The sequence below is a fragment of the Sciurus vulgaris genome (genome assembly GCF_902686455.1).
Source record: "Sciurus vulgaris genome assembly, chromosome: 14".
Taxonomy (NCBI): domain Eukaryota; kingdom Metazoa; phylum Chordata; class Mammalia; order Rodentia; family Sciuridae; genus Sciurus; species Sciurus vulgaris.
Window position 1 is genome coordinate 26,371,200 of NC_136475.1, and position 17,744 is coordinate 26,388,943.

The 17,744-nt window shown below is 35.7% G+C and overlaps 1 protein-coding gene across 15 annotated transcripts in view; it reads right to left on the bottom strand.

The window, feature by feature from the left end:
• The window catches only part of TIA1 (TIA1 cytotoxic granule associated RNA binding protein), a 31,964-nt gene extending 14,643 nt beyond the window's left edge, over positions 1 to 17,321 (bottom strand). Inside the window, exons 1-7 of one of the 15 annotated variants that reach the window (XR_013759188.1) lie at positions 16,941 to 17,317; positions 5,593 to 5,695; positions 2,519 to 2,617; positions 1,809 to 1,863; positions 1,607 to 1,639; positions 892 to 1,010; positions 300 to 387 (exon numbers count right to left, since the gene is read on the bottom strand). Coding sequence is in view for 11 of the 15 variants with exons in the window: in XM_079110862.1 (XP_078966988.1) it covers positions 300 to 387; positions 1,607 to 1,639; positions 1,809 to 1,863; positions 2,519 to 2,617; positions 5,593 to 5,695; positions 16,941 to 16,966 (404 nt within the window). In the remaining 4 variants the exon portion in view is untranslated. Of the gene's footprint in view, positions 1 to 299; positions 388 to 891; positions 1,538 to 1,606; positions 1,640 to 1,808; positions 1,864 to 2,518; positions 2,618 to 5,592; positions 5,696 to 15,135; positions 15,242 to 16,940 lie in introns of those variants that run through there. The other 14 variants (XR_013759189.1, XM_079110868.1, XM_079110869.1 and 11 more) reach the window with 14 other exon arrangements.
• Between the last annotated feature and the right edge of the window lie 423 nt (positions 17,322 to 17,744).

Sequence of the window (17,744 nt, forward strand, 5' to 3'; positions counted from 1 at the left end):
AATATTATTAACTACCTAGCATGACAACTATATAATAAACTATAATATGTACAATGCAAATGCCTCTTAAAAACTAATGCTTAAATCTTTGAAAAAAGAGTTTAAGATAAAGATCAAAGATTTATTAATGGGAAAACAATTCTTTGCTCTTAAAGTCTGGAATGATCTCTAAACAACGTAATATACTATAATTCAAGAGTTAAAAATTAATGTCCCCAATTCACAATAGAATTATTTTTATTACTTTTACATAAAATTGTTTCTAACTAAAAGCATTTTATTTATCTTCTGTTACTTACGATATTCTTCCAAATGGCGCAAAAGCTGCTTTTATATCTTCAGTTGTAATTTCTGGACTGAGATCACCAACAAAGACATGGAAATGATCTTATAAGGGGATAGAAGGGGGAGTGAAAAGAAAAATAAAACTTTAGAATTTAAAAAGACCAAAATCTATCCAATAAAACATTCTTAATATAATTTATAATTTATAATAAGGTATTTAAATACTATTCTATCTCTATAAAAATCCTATCAATTTTAAACATAATACATCAAGGTAACAATATAGGAAAGATTCTTTTAAAAAGACTATGATATAGCTAACTAGAAACTGCAATCATATTTCTATTTATAGTCAACTATACTGGTCTAAGAGAATAAACTAATAATATACAACAAGTTTCAGTACTGTAAAAATTTAAAGACTTAGCATTCTGATAGAAATTATTTACTTTAATTCATTTTACCACTATATTAAGGCTTTACAAATTAAAACAGTGGTATTAATTTATGTAGACTAGATTTGTCTCAGTTAAGACAATTTACTGAAACTAGCTACATGATATATTTGGTTTAACCGTATTTTGTGAAGAACAATCAAAGAAATACCTTGCATTGCAACAGTTTGATGTTAAAGTATTTGACAGTTTTCTCAAAAGCCAACAGTTTTGGTTGCCCAGACATTACACCATTCAGTTTATGTGAATCCATGTGCAAGTGAACTAAGACTGAAGGCAACAGAATGAAAACAGTAATCCCTTCACTTTATATCAGAACCATTAAAAAAGCATTGGAGAGAAATAACCATCCTATATGTGAAACTCTTTTATAAAAGACAATTCTCAAGAAACACAAAAAATGCAAAATTTTTGAATAAATACTTTAAAATGGACATACATATATATATAATTTTGACAAAGTATATTTGGAAAGAAGTTACCCCTATGTGGTAGGCCACAAGCAACGTATTAGGTTGCTCTTTGGTAAAGTTTCAGGAGCAACTCAAACACTTGGAAGATCTGTATATGAAGCCCAGGTGACCTCAAGGAAGCAGAGTATCTTGTCTTTTAGTTGGTCGAAGTATTTCTAAAACATCAGCTGCTACCAAGGGAATTGCTTGAACTAGCACCACAGTAGTGGACAAGTCACATTTGGTCAATACTGGGAGGAAGGGGGGAAAATATTGCCAAAGAAACAAAACAAAGAGATTACTACCTAAGCCCTCCCCCCTCCCATATCAGACAAAAAAAAAAAAAAAAAATTCAGGTGGTTAGTGAATACCCTTTCAAGAGATTTCATTTTATGTTTAAGAAGATACAATTACCTTGTGAACGCTGTGTGCTGACAACGGTACTACCTGATGACAAAGATTAGATTTGTTCTTAAATTTATTAACACAAACACATTAAATCATATCTTAGGAAAACGATCAAAACATTACTGCAAACATGTATGTTTATATGCTTTACAATAAAACTACTGGGTATAATAAAAACAAAGGTTCAAAGAGTATAAAATATACTTACTGCTTGTATCTTTCTTTTGACTGCTGGGAGTAGTTGCCCAATTCACTTTGACTTCCTAAAAAAAAATTTTTCTACATTTATATTACATAAAAATAAAGCTCAAAATCAGGTTTGCATCTATGAATACATAAGAAAGGTATGTTTGAGATGAAACATTGAAGAGGAAACCAGTTCTAGTCAAGTTTTTTAAAATATTTTTTTAAGTTGTCGATGGATCTTTAATCAATTTATTTATATGTGGTGCTGAGAATCGCACCCAGTGCCTCACACAAGCGAAGCAAGTACTCTACCACTGAGCCACAACCCCAGCTCCTCTAGTCATCTTTTGACCTACATTTATGCCAGTAACTTCAACAAATCCTAATCTTTATATATCTCTGTTAACATTTAAATAACCCTTTTTTTTTTAACAAACGGTATCAATGTATTTTTTCCCCTTTATTCTTCCCTCATTAGCAACCAATGGTACAAGACGTTTCATACAAGTTTCAGTAATTCAACATATAGTTTAGCACTTACGTTCAAGGTACCATGATACGAACATAAACACGGGCCTCTGCCCTCTAAAAGTTTTATCCTGCCATTTTAATACTAAATGTGAAAGACCTTTTGTGATAAAGTGAATACAATGTTTCTAAAAAGGAAATGAAAAAATACAACTTAAAATTTACCAGCACAAGTCGCCTTTTTGAATTAGGATGACAGCTTACCTTACCCATTATCTTCCGCCCATTCATAGCAGCCAGTGCTGCAGCTGCATGACGATGCTCATGAAACTCCACAAAACAATACGGATCATTTCCAGCTGTCTGAGAATAAAGACAGAAGTCAAATTTAAGCTTTATTCTCCCATTAACTTAAAATTATGTAAAGATTTTTTTCTTATAAACTAAGTTTATATGCTTATCAGGCTATGAAAAATGAACGGTGCATTCCACAAGTAAGTTTTTAGATAAAAAAGTAAACACTTAAAAACAATTGTTAAGCTAGGAGCATTGAGAGCTCAAAGGCAGCCTCAGCAAAAGCGAGGTGCTAAACAACTCAGTGAAACACCATCTCTAAATTAAATACAGGGGTTGGGGTTATGGCTCAGTGGGTAGAGTGCTTGCTTAGAATGCGTGAGGCCCTGGGTTCAATTCTCAGCACCACATAAAAAATAAAACAAAGGTATTGTGTCCACCTTCAACTTAAAAAAAAAAATATATATATATATATGTGTGTATATATATAAAATATATATATGTATATGTATATATACATATGTAAATAAAATACAAAATAGGGCTGGGGATGTGGCTCAGCAGTTGAGTGCCCCTGAGTTCAATCCCCAGTACCAAAAAAAAGAAACAAAAAAACAATTTTTATAGGAAGTTATATCTTCTTAGACAGGTTTATACTATATTGCTGTAGCTTAATCTTTTAATAATGACTAAGTGCCCTAAAAAGTGAAAAATGTAGCTAGTAATACTATATGTTTTTATTTTTTCCCATCATCATATAACCATTTCTTTAAGGTACAAAGATTAAGTTTGATTAATATTATTATTAATATTCTCAAATTCTCCTTTGATTTCTTTTTTGGGGGAAAGCTGTGGTACTAGAGATTGAAACCAGGGCCTCATGCTTGCTACACAAGCACAATACCATTAAACTATATCTCCATCCCTCTTTTAAAAATGATTTATTTTGAATCAGGGTCTTGTTATGTTGCCAGGCTGGCCGAGAACTTGTGATCCTCCTGCTTCATCCTCCTGAGTAGTCCTTTAGCATTTTATAGTTTTTTTTTTTTTTTTTTTTTTTTGGTGCTGGGGATCGAGCCCAGGGCCTTGTGCATGCAAGGCAAGCACTCTACCGACTGAGCTATCTCCCCAGCTCCAGCATTTTATAGTTTTTCTATCCTCTCCGTTACATATTAATTTAATTACTACGACTGTACATATCCCCTTACTGCTTCTAACTTGACAAATAACAAAATCCTAGCCAACCTTAGACCTGTTTCTAAAATATAGCTAAATAGGCTCTGGAAACTAGAAAGGTTCTCTGGTAAGTAAAGTTTAAGAATCGGATTTATGTATGTATATATGTATTTATTTTTGTGGTATTGGGGATTAAATTGAGGGGTGCATTATCATTAAGTCTTAGCCCATTTTACTTTTTATTTTGAGACAGGGTTTTGCTAAGTTGCCAAGGCTGGCCCTTGAGATCCTTCTGTCTTAGCCTCCCAAATATCTGGATTACAGGCATGTGCCACTGTACACACTAGAAGTTTTAGAATGTGGACTTTCTGACACAAATATTTTAACTACTTAGAAGCGTTATATTCAGATATCTTTCCGCCTGATGGACGGGGAGGGACTCAAACCGTGGTCCTTGCGTATGCAAGGTGAGCGCTCTCCAAGAGGAGCCATCTCTTCAGCTTAGAAGCCTTATAAAAAGTTTCTTATTCTCTGCTGGTAGTGGGATAACATAACCTGGATGTTTCTTTTTTTTTTTTTTTTTTCTTTTTTGCTTTAAAAAAAAAAAAAATTTTTTTTAGATGTTGATAGACCTTTATTTTATTCATTTATTTGTATGTAGTGCTTCGCACATGCTAGGTCAAGTCCTCTACCACTGAGCCACAACCCCAGCCCTATTTTTGCTTTTCTTGGGATGCTGGGGACTTAAACTCAGGGCCTTGAGCATGCTAAATAAAAATGATGCCATTGAACTACATTCAAACCAAATCTGCTTTATACCTATCAGTGCAAAATGCTAATGATTTAATAGTCCAATTAATTCTTTCTATAATCTAAATAGAACTGATTCAAAATTCAAAGGTGGCAACCACAAAATTCAATATACTGGGACAAGGCATTCTGTTAAAAAAAATTGGAGAATATATGAATTATCCAATTTAAACTAACAATAAACTTAATGGGAATTCTATTACAAAGATCAATGTTCTCAGGTATTAGAATATGGTATGGAAAAGATCATGTATGTTAATTTGTATCCCGAAAAAACAAATTTTTCAAGCTTTTATACTCAGGGGTATAAAATTCCCCATCAAAATTTTTAAAATTTGTTTTTTAATACATATTATCATTCAGAGTTAATACCAATTATATGAATAAATTCTATTGTGTCATCTACACATTAAGGTCTGATGGATAGGAACTGCCTAATTTCAAACTGCTTAAATTTGAGAAAAACTCGACTTTCAAAAATAAAATTTAAAATACTTTCAGTTGGGTGTGGTGACATATGACTATAATCCCAGAAGCTTGGGAGGCTGAGGCAGGAGGATCTTGAGTTTAAAGCCAATCTCAGCAATTTAGTGAGACCCAAATCAATTTGGCAAGACCCTGTCTTTAAATAAAATATAAAAAAGGGCTGGGGATATGGCTCAGTGGTCAAGCATCACTGGGCTCAATCCCTGATACAAAACAAAACAAAACCACTTTCATTGTACCAAATGTATATTATTTTTTACCCTATTTCCCAATCTAGTTATAATTTAAGTTGTAGATTAACTGACCAATTAAGTAATTCTGATGCTTCAATACATTTTAAAACAAGAGCCTAGATAGATACATACCCACATATAGTTATCATCTGCTCTACGAATGATTAGTAGTTCTGTTCTCTTCCTTTATTTAGCAAAGGAATCAAAATCAGTTTCTATGACAGATTCATTACAAATATGCTAAAATCCCTATGAATTTAGACATAAACTAAGAAGTCTTAGAACAAATGGCTTTAAAAGGTATGTCAAAAAAGAAGAAAGTTAACTTAAGTAAAATACCCTTACATCCATAATCATTTTGCAGTTTTTACAAGGTCCAATCTGGCTAAAGAGTTGGAGAATCAGAGCTTCCGTTACATCTCTGGAAAGGTTACCGACGTATCTGAAACACAAAGAAAAACAATTCACCATTTTAGATTTGTTTCTTTTGTATCAGTTCCTAAAGTTATTTACTGAAATAGGAATGCTGGGAGATGGCAGATCTCTTTGCCTTAAACTATACTATTTGGGAGTACCTTGTAAATGTTTGCCAACACTTCAAAAACTCATAGTAGATTCAAAATGTAGTATGTGCAAATATATTAACCACTACTAGAAGAAAGGAAGTAGTGTGTGAGCATACGCATGTATTTTATTTATTTTGCTGCACTGGGGATTAAACTCAAGGACTCACACGTGCTAGGCAAGTGCTCTGCCACTGAGCTACACCCCCAGCCCCACCTTTTTTTTTTTTTTTTGGAAAGAGTTCCTCTCAGATGCCCAAACTGACTTCAAACTTAGCAAATTCTCTGGCCTCAGACTTCAGAGTAGCTGGGATTACAGCTGTACACCACCATGTACTATGTGTATTTTTGTCAAGGTTTTGCAAATTAAATTTGTTGCCCATTATTAAGTTCCTAGGAATACCTTAGGAAGTTATGCTTTTGAGAAACTCTTAAAATAAATCATTATTAGAGATACAAAATATTTTATGCAGTCAATCCTGGGAAGTATTAAAATTTCTACTTTTTTGATGTTATTGGGGGTGTTTAACCCAGGGGCATTCCACCACTAACTATACCCCCAGCCCTTTTTTATTTTGAGGGGGATCTTGCTAAGTTGCTAAGGCTGGTCCTGAACTTGTGATCCTCCTGTTTCAGTCTCCCAAGTCAATGGGATTATAGGCACATGCCACCATGTTCAGCTATTTCTATACTAACACAGAGAACATTCATTTTCTTCCAATTTTTAATTCATATTATTCCTCTAACATTTTCTAATTTATGTATGCTTTGTGCAATGAAAATTTTTATAAAAATCATGAGCAAATTGTTTCTCAGGTATGTTAGAGTTCACAAATGAGGAAGTTTTCACTGAACATCACTGATCAGTAGAATAAAGATAAAAGGAGTACCAAGATTCCAGATAATGAATTGATGACTAATGAACTTAAACAGGGTACTGTAAGTCCATAATTGTGATGATCTTTATTTAAAGGATTTATAAGTAAGTTTTCAAAATGGGCTTTTCAAATGAGATTACCTCTAGGCATGTTATACAGTGAAAAGGTTTACCATTTCTGACATGAGTAAATATAATTCCCCAATAACTGTAGAGTTCTTTCACCAGGTACCCTTCAGAGGATTTGATGAAAGCTAGACTCTCCCCTAGAAAAATAAATGCCTATATATGTCCACAAAGCATGGATTCAGTTTCTTCTTTCTATTGTTCAACAAACATTTAGTAAAGAAAGTGCTTACTACAATAAAACCATTGGAGTAGGTTAAGATGGCAAAGGGAGAAGTGTTTAAAGAACAAACATTTAAAGATCAGGTAAAATAATGGTACTTAAAAAAAAAAAAAAGAGAGAGAGAGTAGGGCTATAGATGTAGCTCAGTAGTAGAGTGCTCATCTAGCAAGCAAAAAGCCCTCCCTGGGTTCAACCTCTCAGGAAAGGGTGAGAGAGAGAGAGAGAGAGAGAGAGAGAGAGAGAGAGAGAGAGAAACATTCACCCAACAGCAATTTGTCAGTATTAGAGATTATTACACCAAATTCTTGTTCTGAAAATCAATAACTAAAGGGAGAGAATTAAGTATTTATTCTGCCTTTTGTGTATAAATTCCTGAATAGTGTGATCTAAAGACTTTAATTAGGGAAAGTTCTTTATTACAGAATGCTAGTTAATAAACAGGATGACATTAAATTAACAATGTATAAGATATAACAGGCAAGTTCATTCATAAATGGGGGAAAGGTTGGTATGTAAATGGATAATCAGTGTGCCAAAGTTATCATGGATTACTTAAATAATTGAAAAGGGAAAACCCTACCTTAAAAATGAGTGCTTTGGCTGTCACCATTATGACTCAGTAATAAAACTTTAAATCACCTTATAGATGGGCAACAAGAAATTATAGTATGAATTAATATCACCTATGGAGTATTCACATCAAAAAAAGTTCAACCATTCAGGTTGAAGGTTAAAATTAGATTTAAGGAATAGACTTAAAGTTGATACTGACAACCAAATATAATGAATAAACCTTGATTGGATCCTGGATAGGAGGAAAAAAAAAAAAAGCTTGTTCTTGCAGAATGCTAATAAATAAATGTGGAAGGAATGAGAGGAAAAAAAAAATCACCATTAAAACTCTACAGTGGCCTGGGGAGATAGCTCAGTCGGTAGAGTGCTTGCCTTGCAAGCACAAGTCCCTGGGTTTGATCCCCAGCACTGCAAAAAAAAAAAAAAAAAACAACTCTACAGTAGCTGGGTGAGGTAATACATGCCTATAATCCCAGCAGCTTGGGAGGCTGAGGCAGGAGGATAGGAGTTCAAAGGCAGTCTCAGCAAAGAAGGCACTAAGCAACACAGAGAGACCCTATCACTAAATACAATACAAAATAGGGCTGGGGGATGTGGCTCAGTGGTTGAGGACCCCGAGTTCAATCCCCAGTACTCTCCCCACTGCCAAAAAAAAAAAAAAAAAAAACCCCAGTAATAATTGCTACAGGCAAGATCCCCCATGAAAGCTAAAATTAGTTGATGAAATTTTAAGAAGAAACACTTGCAGAGTCTCATAGCCTCAAAATCGCCAAATGGTGATTTTATCTTCTGACCACAAATTCTTTTGATATACATCCCGCTAGGAAATGTACCTCAATCCTCAATTCTCTCTTCTTGAGTGTGAACTAACTTTAGTGACTCATCTATATTCCCCACCACTGAGGTACTGGGAACTGAACCCAGAAAATAGCTTGAACTTGTGATCCTCCTGCCTTAGACTCCTGAGTTGCTGGAATCACAGGTGTGCACCACTGCACCTGGTAGTTGACTCACTTCTGATCAAGAAACCATTTTAAGAAAGTAGTCACTGTACACTGAAGGAACAGTATCTCCTCACAGATTGAAGGAGTGTAAAGAGACTTAGCTAAATATAATGAATTATCTTGCATTGGATACTGGAAAATAAAAAAAAAAAAAAAAAAGGTTATTGGTGCAAAAACTGGGTAAGGTGAAATAAAATTTGTAGTTAATGGCATTGCACTCACCAATGTCAATTTCTTATTTTCGATAATTGTAGAATAGTTATGTAAGATGTTAATATTAAGGGAAGTTGGGTGAAGACTGAGAATTCCAAAACCATTTCTCCTGGATCTGTTCTCACCTGACTTTTGTGCTAATAAAAAATTCACAAAACTGCACTTGTCTAAATGAAAAAATGGATTTTCTGAAACTTTTGTATCTATTTTGCTGAAGGCAGAGATCTAGTGACAAGTGGATAGTGTTCAGAGAACCTTAATTTTATCTCTTACTCTTTGCAAAATTGTCTAAGATTTCTTGAGAAATATTTCCTGAGTGATACTTGATTTGAAGATAGGTAATAATAAGCAGTAAGAACACACTAGCTTAAAAGAAACACTGGCCAGGCACTGTGGAGCATGCCTGTAAGCTCAGTGATTCTGGAGGCTGAGGCAGGAGGTTCACAAGTTTGAGGTCAATTCTCAGCAACTTGGCAAGACCCTGTCTCAAAATAAAAAAGAGCTGGGATGTAGCTCAGTGGTTAAGCACCCCAGGTTCAATCTCCAGTACCAAAAAAACTAGGGGTAGGGGTGGGATATATATATATGTATATATTCTGTTTGTACTGACTTTACATTTACTTGCTTAATGTATCCTGTTATAATACCCAGGAGCCTCCATCAATTAACTCTACACATAGATGTTTAGAGATATTTTCTTCTCAGGAACCTGTACACAAAACTTGCTCTCAATCTTGGACATCATTACAATAGACTACAGGTGAAATACATTTTCATATTAATCAAATGACAAAATCTTCTTTGTGCAAATAAACATGAGTACTGAGCCCATTATAGTAGTCTTTAGTCAATCACTAATATCTATCTCAAATTTTTTTTAAACAATACTATTACAGGTCTATTTGCTGAATAAATAGTCTGAGACCAAAAGCCCAAACAAATGTGAAATCTGCAGATCCTTTTGATATTTATTAGTGGGGCACGGTGGTGCACACTGGTAATCTCAGTGCCTCAGGAGGCTGAGGCAGGATTGCAAGCTTCAGCAATTTAGTGAGACCCTAAACAACTCAGCAAGACCTTGTCTCAAAATAAAAAAATAAAAAAAGGGCTGGGAATGTGGTTCAATGTTAAAAGTGTCCCTGGGTCAATCCCAGTATCACAAACAACTCATTTTATACACAGTACTTTCAATGGAAAAGTAAACAAGTTTTCTTATATTTTGTGAAATATTTTACAGTTTACAGTTCACTCTCATTTATGTTTCTAAAAGCAAAGGATTCTCTGAAGTATGGCTTTAAGTTTTATGTGTAGAGGATTTTTTTCTTTCAGCTACCAAATAATTTCCTTCCCGACTTTCAGAAAGTTATTACCCTATGGTAGAGTTCTATTCTCTACATAAGGGGAAAATGTCAGATAGGTTTTAGAGACCTCCTTACAGCTGGAGCATGTGAATATAATGGAGATACCAGTGCTGAAAAGCAGAGACAGGAAAATCTGTTTTGGTGGCACAACAGCAGTGCTAGTGCAAACTGCGGTGGCTGATCTTCAGTGTCTGTAGCAGCAGTATCCTTCCTGGGATGGTCTGTCATTTGATTGACTGTTGTTTCTCTTTTCTAAATGTTTTCTAAGCCAAGTTCCATGAACTTCCTACAAATTCTTAAGAGTGCCCAATATATTTTCAAATAAATTCATAATTAAATTACTCAGTTTCCTTCCTTGCTACATGTATTTAATATCTTTATATAAAAATCTGTACTAATGCAGTTGTAAACCAAGGTCACCTATCATGATGTCTACTGGACTACTAAACAAGTGCACAATTTCATTATATCTGGTTTTTATTTTTCAAACGCTTACTTTTTTGATGAACATACAAATGTTATTTTGCCATTTTAGGGATCCAACCAAGGATTCTGAGCATACTAGGCAAGTGCTCAACGACTAAGCTAAGCTACACCATTAACCTTATTTTTTTGAATAACATTAAAACGTCTTTTTCAGAGCTCGGGTTGTGGCTCAGTGGTAAAGTGCTTCCTTGACTAGCACATGTGAGGAACTGGGTTTGATCCCCAGCACCACATAAAAATAAATAAAATAAAGGTATTGTGTGCACTGACAGCAAAAAAAATATATATATTTTTAAAAAATGTCTTTTTCAGCTATTCCATGAACTTCTCATTAACACCACAGATTTAAGTTTCTTATGTTGGTATTTACTGTATCACCTCTGGGATAATGTACCAATCCTGCGCAGAAATGGAAAACAGAGACAGAAGAGAATTAACTGTAAAGGCAATTAATTTAAAAATGCCATTTTATGTTACTATAACAAAATACCTGAGGCTGAGTAACTTTAAAGAAAAGGTTTATTTGACTCACAATTCTGGTGGCTGGAAAGTCTAGATAGCATAGCACTGGCATCTGACAAAAAAAGCCCTCGCTGAATCACAACACATTGAAATAGAAAGGGTACCAGTCATATGAGGAAAGAGGCCCAGCAAGTGGGTTGGTCTTGCTACAACTTAAGTCTTGCAAGAACTACATTTTAAATTCCTTCCCAAGGTCATGCCCCCATAGCCTAATTACCTTTCACTAGGTCCCACCTCTTAAAAGGTTTCACCACTTAACACTGCTATATTAAGGACCAAGCTTCTAGGATGTGAACCTTTTGGGGACAAACCACACCCAAACCATACCATGTCTTTTTGGGCAGCTGGATGAATATGAATATAAATTGAACATTAGTTAATATTATATCTGAAGATAACATTATATCTGGGGATGTAATTTAGTTCAAGAGCACAAGCTTAGCACCAGAAAATCTGGGTTCGGTTCCCAGCAACACACACACACACACACACACACACAGTATCAATGTAATCTCCTCAAGGTCTAGAATTATACTGTGGTTATATAAGAGAATATCCTCATTCTTAGGAAATAAAAAGTATTTAAACACGAAGTGTCGTGATGTCTTCAATTAACTCAAATGTTTCAGGGGGGGGAAAAAAAAGGAAAAAAAAAAAAAACCCAAAAAATGAAACAACCCCCACCCCCGCCACAAATCCACACATATGCTAAATGTTAGTAATTGTTAATTTCACATGAAAGGCACGTAAGTCTTTAACGTACAATTTGTTACTTTCCTATAAATTTTTAATTTTTCAAAATAAGTAATACCTGAGAAGTGGAGCTAATAGATAAAGACATCAATGCTACTAGTGATAACATGACAGGTCTGCCAGAGGTAGAATTTCATGTCATCTTAATACACATTGTTGAAGTTGGTAACTAAGTCCAAAAGTTACAAAACTGGAATCCAAAACACTTAAAATATTCATTTTTTATTAATACAGCTCTAGACAATTAACCTACAAAGAAAATGTACAAACCAGAATGCTAGGCTGGCTTTGTTTCTAGTCACAATTATATTATACAGAATTTGATAAGGAAGTGCCTGTGAAAATGAGTAAAAAAGCATGGATATCAAGTTTTAACTTAATGATAAATTCCACAAGAGCAGGTATTTTTAAATTCAGACTAAATATATACTGCCTAGAACACCAACGGAACATTGCTATGTATTCTGTAAGTATTTGCTAAATAAATGACTGCTCAGGATGACTTCAGAACATTTGCAACTTGCTGGGAAATTATTTTGCCTGAATTACTAAAGTTAACAAGGGAAAAGACTTTTCTAATTAAGAAACCGTAGAATAGTGTTTGCACATATCAGCATCCTAACCTACTATTAAACAATTGCGTACACTTCACAAAAGGATCATCTGTTACATGATTGCAGAAACTATCTTATTCGAGAGGACCTCTTTCAGTTGGATATCAGGCCATACACAAACTAGATTGAACAAATGCATCTAATACTAAACCTGAAGACATCTTAAGGGATATCTGTGCTCTCAAAATGGCTTTCATTTTATTTATATTATGCAGTAAACTAACATTTTTAGATGATATACACTTCTAAATAAGCCCACTCACTGGTGGTATCATTCTCACATAACACATCCAATACACTGGTAATCTCTGCTGCTAGATTTTCAAAACATCCAGAATCCATCTACTTTTCATCACTTCTACCAGTACTACTTTAAGTCACCATTTATTTGGTCTCTCACCTGGACTGGCTTCATTGCTAGTCTACTTGACTCTGCCCTTTTAATGATTAAAACAGATTATATCACTACTCTGCTTAAAATCCTCCTATAGCTTCCATAACCACTCAGATAAAAGACATAGCCCTCATAGGGTCCTGTATGATGTGTTATCTTCTACCTTCCCTAATGACCCCTTCTCCCATCATATTTCCTAATTCTATGTTCACTCTCTTTGGTCTGTGCAACAAGCATACATCACCATGGGCCACCAGCTCTTTCTACAGAGCTCCTTCCTCAGATATATTGTTCTCCCTCCCCTTCTTTAGTTTTCTCATGTCACTGATTAAAAGGTGACTTTTCCTTACTATTCCTTATTATGTCCACTCTTTCTTCCCTATCTTGTGTTCTTTTTCTCTATAGTACTTAATTATCACCTAACAATTATTTATGTAAGTTCTTAAAAAACCCATTTACATGTGTTCCCAGTTCCTAGAACAGTGATAGCCATGACTTGTGCTCTCAAATATTACTAAATGAATATAATGTTTGCAGCACATTGTCAATTTTTGTTTCTTGTTTGGTACTGGGGATTTAACCCAGGGGTGCTTTACTGAGCCACATCCCTAGCCCTTTTTATTTTTTGAGTCAGGGACTTACTAAATTGCTGAGGTTGACCTCAAACTTGGAATCCTCCTGCCTTGGCTTTCTGAGTCAATGGGATCACAGGAATGCACCACTGTGCATGGCCATTATTAATAGTTATTAATAGTTATTTGGAAACAATGTAAGTAGTATCCAATCACCAAATTTCTCATTTAAGTCAAAGTTGCTTTAGTCTCACCTTTAGTTAAAAGTGAATAAATCAACTGACCTCAACAAAAAAGAGATTCTATTTCATACCAAGTACAAGGCCAAAGGTGTTTGGAGAAGAGCGGGTGGAAACAAGAAAGATGCACAGGTGATGGAAAGGCAAGAGCCACATTAGTAAACAGCACTTATTTAGCTGCAGGCTTTTAAAGAGACCTACATTGTTAGCAAATGTGAAAGCCACACAATAACTGTATAGCTATATCAAAATGCATTTGAAAGTAAATCACACAGAGGACATTAAAGTGCCTGGACAGAAACAAATTAACTTCCAGCAATTAACACCGGCAATGTTTTTCCAGTTTAGTGTGTAGCTTTTATTTCACAAATTTAAAAAGTTTTCAAAGTGACCAAGGCCAATTCAGATTCACTAGACACATATTTTATTTTTCATAATGGACAATTTCAAATTTACACATAAGAATAATAGAATGTAAATATAACCCATCCACTCACTACAAATGTCTGAAATTATTAATTGTACTTTGAACACTCCTTGAAATAGTGTTGCAGTATAATCTTTAAGAATGTTTTTCTTACAATGTGTTTCCAAAGTACTGCTGGCAGGAAGATGAATACTGGCAATCTCGAATTTAACATGGTGACGCAGACCACTGAGATGTGGTAAATGGAGGTACTTCCTCTGAGTGACTTAGGAACACAGGTAGTATTAGAATCCAGACTATTTAATTCTCAATGAGTAAAATCTTGATTCTCTTTTTGTTGTACCCCATTTTTAAACAAAATTTATTAATCACTTACCATAAACCAGATGCTATGCCAAGAACATATTAAAAGTCCCTGACATACTAAAATTCCAGAGTCATTAAAGCAAACATTTAAAATTAAAAGTAAAAATACTGCTGGAAAAACTTAGGAATTAGTATCTACCCATATTTAATCAAGACTGGCCTGACTGGAAAAATGGGAGATTTTGGTTGAGGGAGACAGAAACAAAGGAGAAGATAATAGGACTACTTGGAACAACAACAACAAAAAATCTTGGAGTGTTCTAATGACAGGTTCAAGACAAAATCAGTCATTAGTGTAATGGTTAAGAGCTAAGGACAGTATAATTGCAGGATGGAGAACAAAAGGGTATATGATCTTGGGTGAGTTAGACTCTAATTTTTGCTTTTCCTTGGCTACAAAATGGAATAAATTAAAGTTCTGATAAGTACTAAATAAATATATAAAGCACTTAACACAGGCATATAAAGCCTGGCACACACTGCATTCAATTACTCTGTGAATGAATAAAACTCCCATTATTTCTCCTGTAATGGTTAGTCCCGTCCCCAATCTAGTACTATTTAACTACCTGCTTTTGTAGACTGGCCTGAGAATGCTGAAGTTGTCTTCATTATTTGATATTCCCAAATCAACGTACTAAAAAGGTTTAAGTTCCCAGATATTTGTGGCAGTTTCTGAAATTAAAAAATTTCAAAATAATATAAGAATCTTAAATGTAAAGGCATTATAAAATACGAGCAGTGCTTAACCCAATATGTAGCTATCATGCTTCTAGCTAAGATGCAAGAGGAAAAAAGTCTAGCAGGTTTTTAGGGAGTGTTCATCTACAGATACAAATTTTCCAAATGCAAAGTTCATTCCCTAATTGCTGCATCCTTATAAAAAGATACAACAAGGCAAAACTAACAAACTAGCAAAATATTTAATCTATTAAGAAAATAAGGCTGGGGATTTAGCTCACTGGTAAAGCACTTGCTTAGCATGTGCAAGGTTCTGGGTACAATCCTGAGCACCGCCAAAAAATAAAAAAAAATAAAAAAAAATAAAATAAAAAAATAAAATTAAAATACAAGAAATGCAAAATGTAACTATATTTCCCATATATATTAGAAATATCAATTTAAAATTGAAAAAAATTGGGGGGAGAACTACACTGTAGTTCGGAACAAGTTTAATATCTAGAGTTGTGCAAAGAAACCTAAAATTGTATTTTTAATGCACAGAGCTCTCAAACTGCCAGTATTCCAAGAGTAAAAACAAAAAGCCACGTCAGGAACTCACTGAAAAGGTAACTTAACTATGTGAGATGATAGATATGTTAAGTTGGCTTCATTCAAGTAATCAATTTGCTATCTATATGTATTCCATATCAATTATGTTGTAAACCTCGAATACACACAACAAAATAACCCGAAAGATATCTCATTGAGCTTTCCTTTTTTTTTTTTTTTGCCCCCGAGAAATGCAACAAAAGCAGGATCGTCTCATCCAATTAATACTCTGAAAACAAAGAATGCGGGGTGGGGGCACGACTGCACTACAAAGAAAATATCCCCAGCTCGGATCACTTAATACTGAAAAACTCTTGCCTAAATCCGTTATTTATCAACTGTGGCTTCATAATAACTGCCTGCTTGATCGGCAACATGTCAATCACAGAGTAGCAAGCGATTATAAAGATGTATTAAATCCACTTCCCCTCAGTAGATATATTCCTCCGGGTGAGATTTCCATTTTTAAAAAGCAGTTTCAAAATCCTTGGGTTGTCCGGTTAGGCTTTTTGGTCGAGGGTCGGGGGTGCTATAGAAGAAAAGCCAAAGAGAGGTTAAAGAAAGATATTTGGCTTTTTTCCAGTTGGCGACTGCGAGAATAAAAGTTTACCTCGGCCTCAAGATTGGGGGGGGGGGGGGAAGTCCTACCAACGAGAAGAAAGGAAGGGTTTCAGGAGAAAAATAAAATTAAAGGGAAGTCTGTAAAGATATAAAGAGGTTAATTAAAAGGGGGGGGCGCGGAAAAAAGAGAAGCAAGCAAGCACGGGACGACGGGGGGGTCCGCCGAGTTCTAAAGAGAGGTTTGAATGAAAAAGTCTTTTCTCCAGGTCTAAGGACCTCAGAGGGCGGGCGGCGGGGCCAAAGGCCGCGCGCTGGTGCAGTTAAGGCGAAGGGATTAATTCTGAGGGTCGACCCCTGTCCCTCCACTTCGTCCTCTCACAGCCCGGGTCTTGGCTCTAAGCATCCAGGTGTGTGCTAAGGAGAGAGGAACCACCATATCGCGGCGTCCACGGAGAACAATAGGCTGGGGAGCGGCGCAGGGCCGAGGCCTCCCTCCGGGACGACCACCATCCCGCCTCCCTCATCGTTGCTCCAGACTCACAGAGTCTTGGGCATCTCGTCCTCCATGGTTGCTGCTGTCGCGGCGGCGCCTCTGGGTCCAGCTCCCTGCCCTTCACTACCTCCCAAATCGTTTGAACGGCTATGGCTGCGGAAAAGCGGGGTTTCTCGGCTGACTGGAGGTTACTTCGTCGTCTTCTTCCGCGGTAATTACACCGAAATGCCCAGCACAGCACGAACAATGAAGCCCCGATTCAAGATGGCGGCGAGCAAGGCGCCTAGAAGCAGCCAGCGAAGTGACCCAGACCGCGCAGGCGCATAATAGCCTTGCACTCTCACCCTCGGCACCGCGCTATACCTCAATCCGTAGGTTCACTTGTTGCGCAGCCGCTCTTCCATCCGACGCTGGTGATGGCTCAGACTACGCAGGCGCAAAGCTTAACTATTTTAGGCGCAAAGAACTTTCGTGAGCTGCAGGTTAGCTCCAGATCCGAATGTTTCGTCAGTGAGTTATGAAATGGAAATCTGTAGGGAAATTTAAAAGTCTAAGTATGTTCATGCTAAGTTTTATTAAGATTTTTTTTGAAGATATCGTTTGCCCGCAAAAAAAGACACTGCGCCGCCCGGGAATCGAACCCGGGTCGCAAGAATGGGAATCTTGCATGATACCACTACACCAGCGGCGCTCTTGGTAAATGAGGCCGCCAGAATCTCTTAGGAGTAAATGCAAGCACACATTTCCCGTATGAATCTATATTTCATATATTATTAGTTTTTTCATTTGAAAATAAAAATATATTAATAGTCTGATAGTTTATATGTACTATTTTTTCATTGCTTTGAGAAA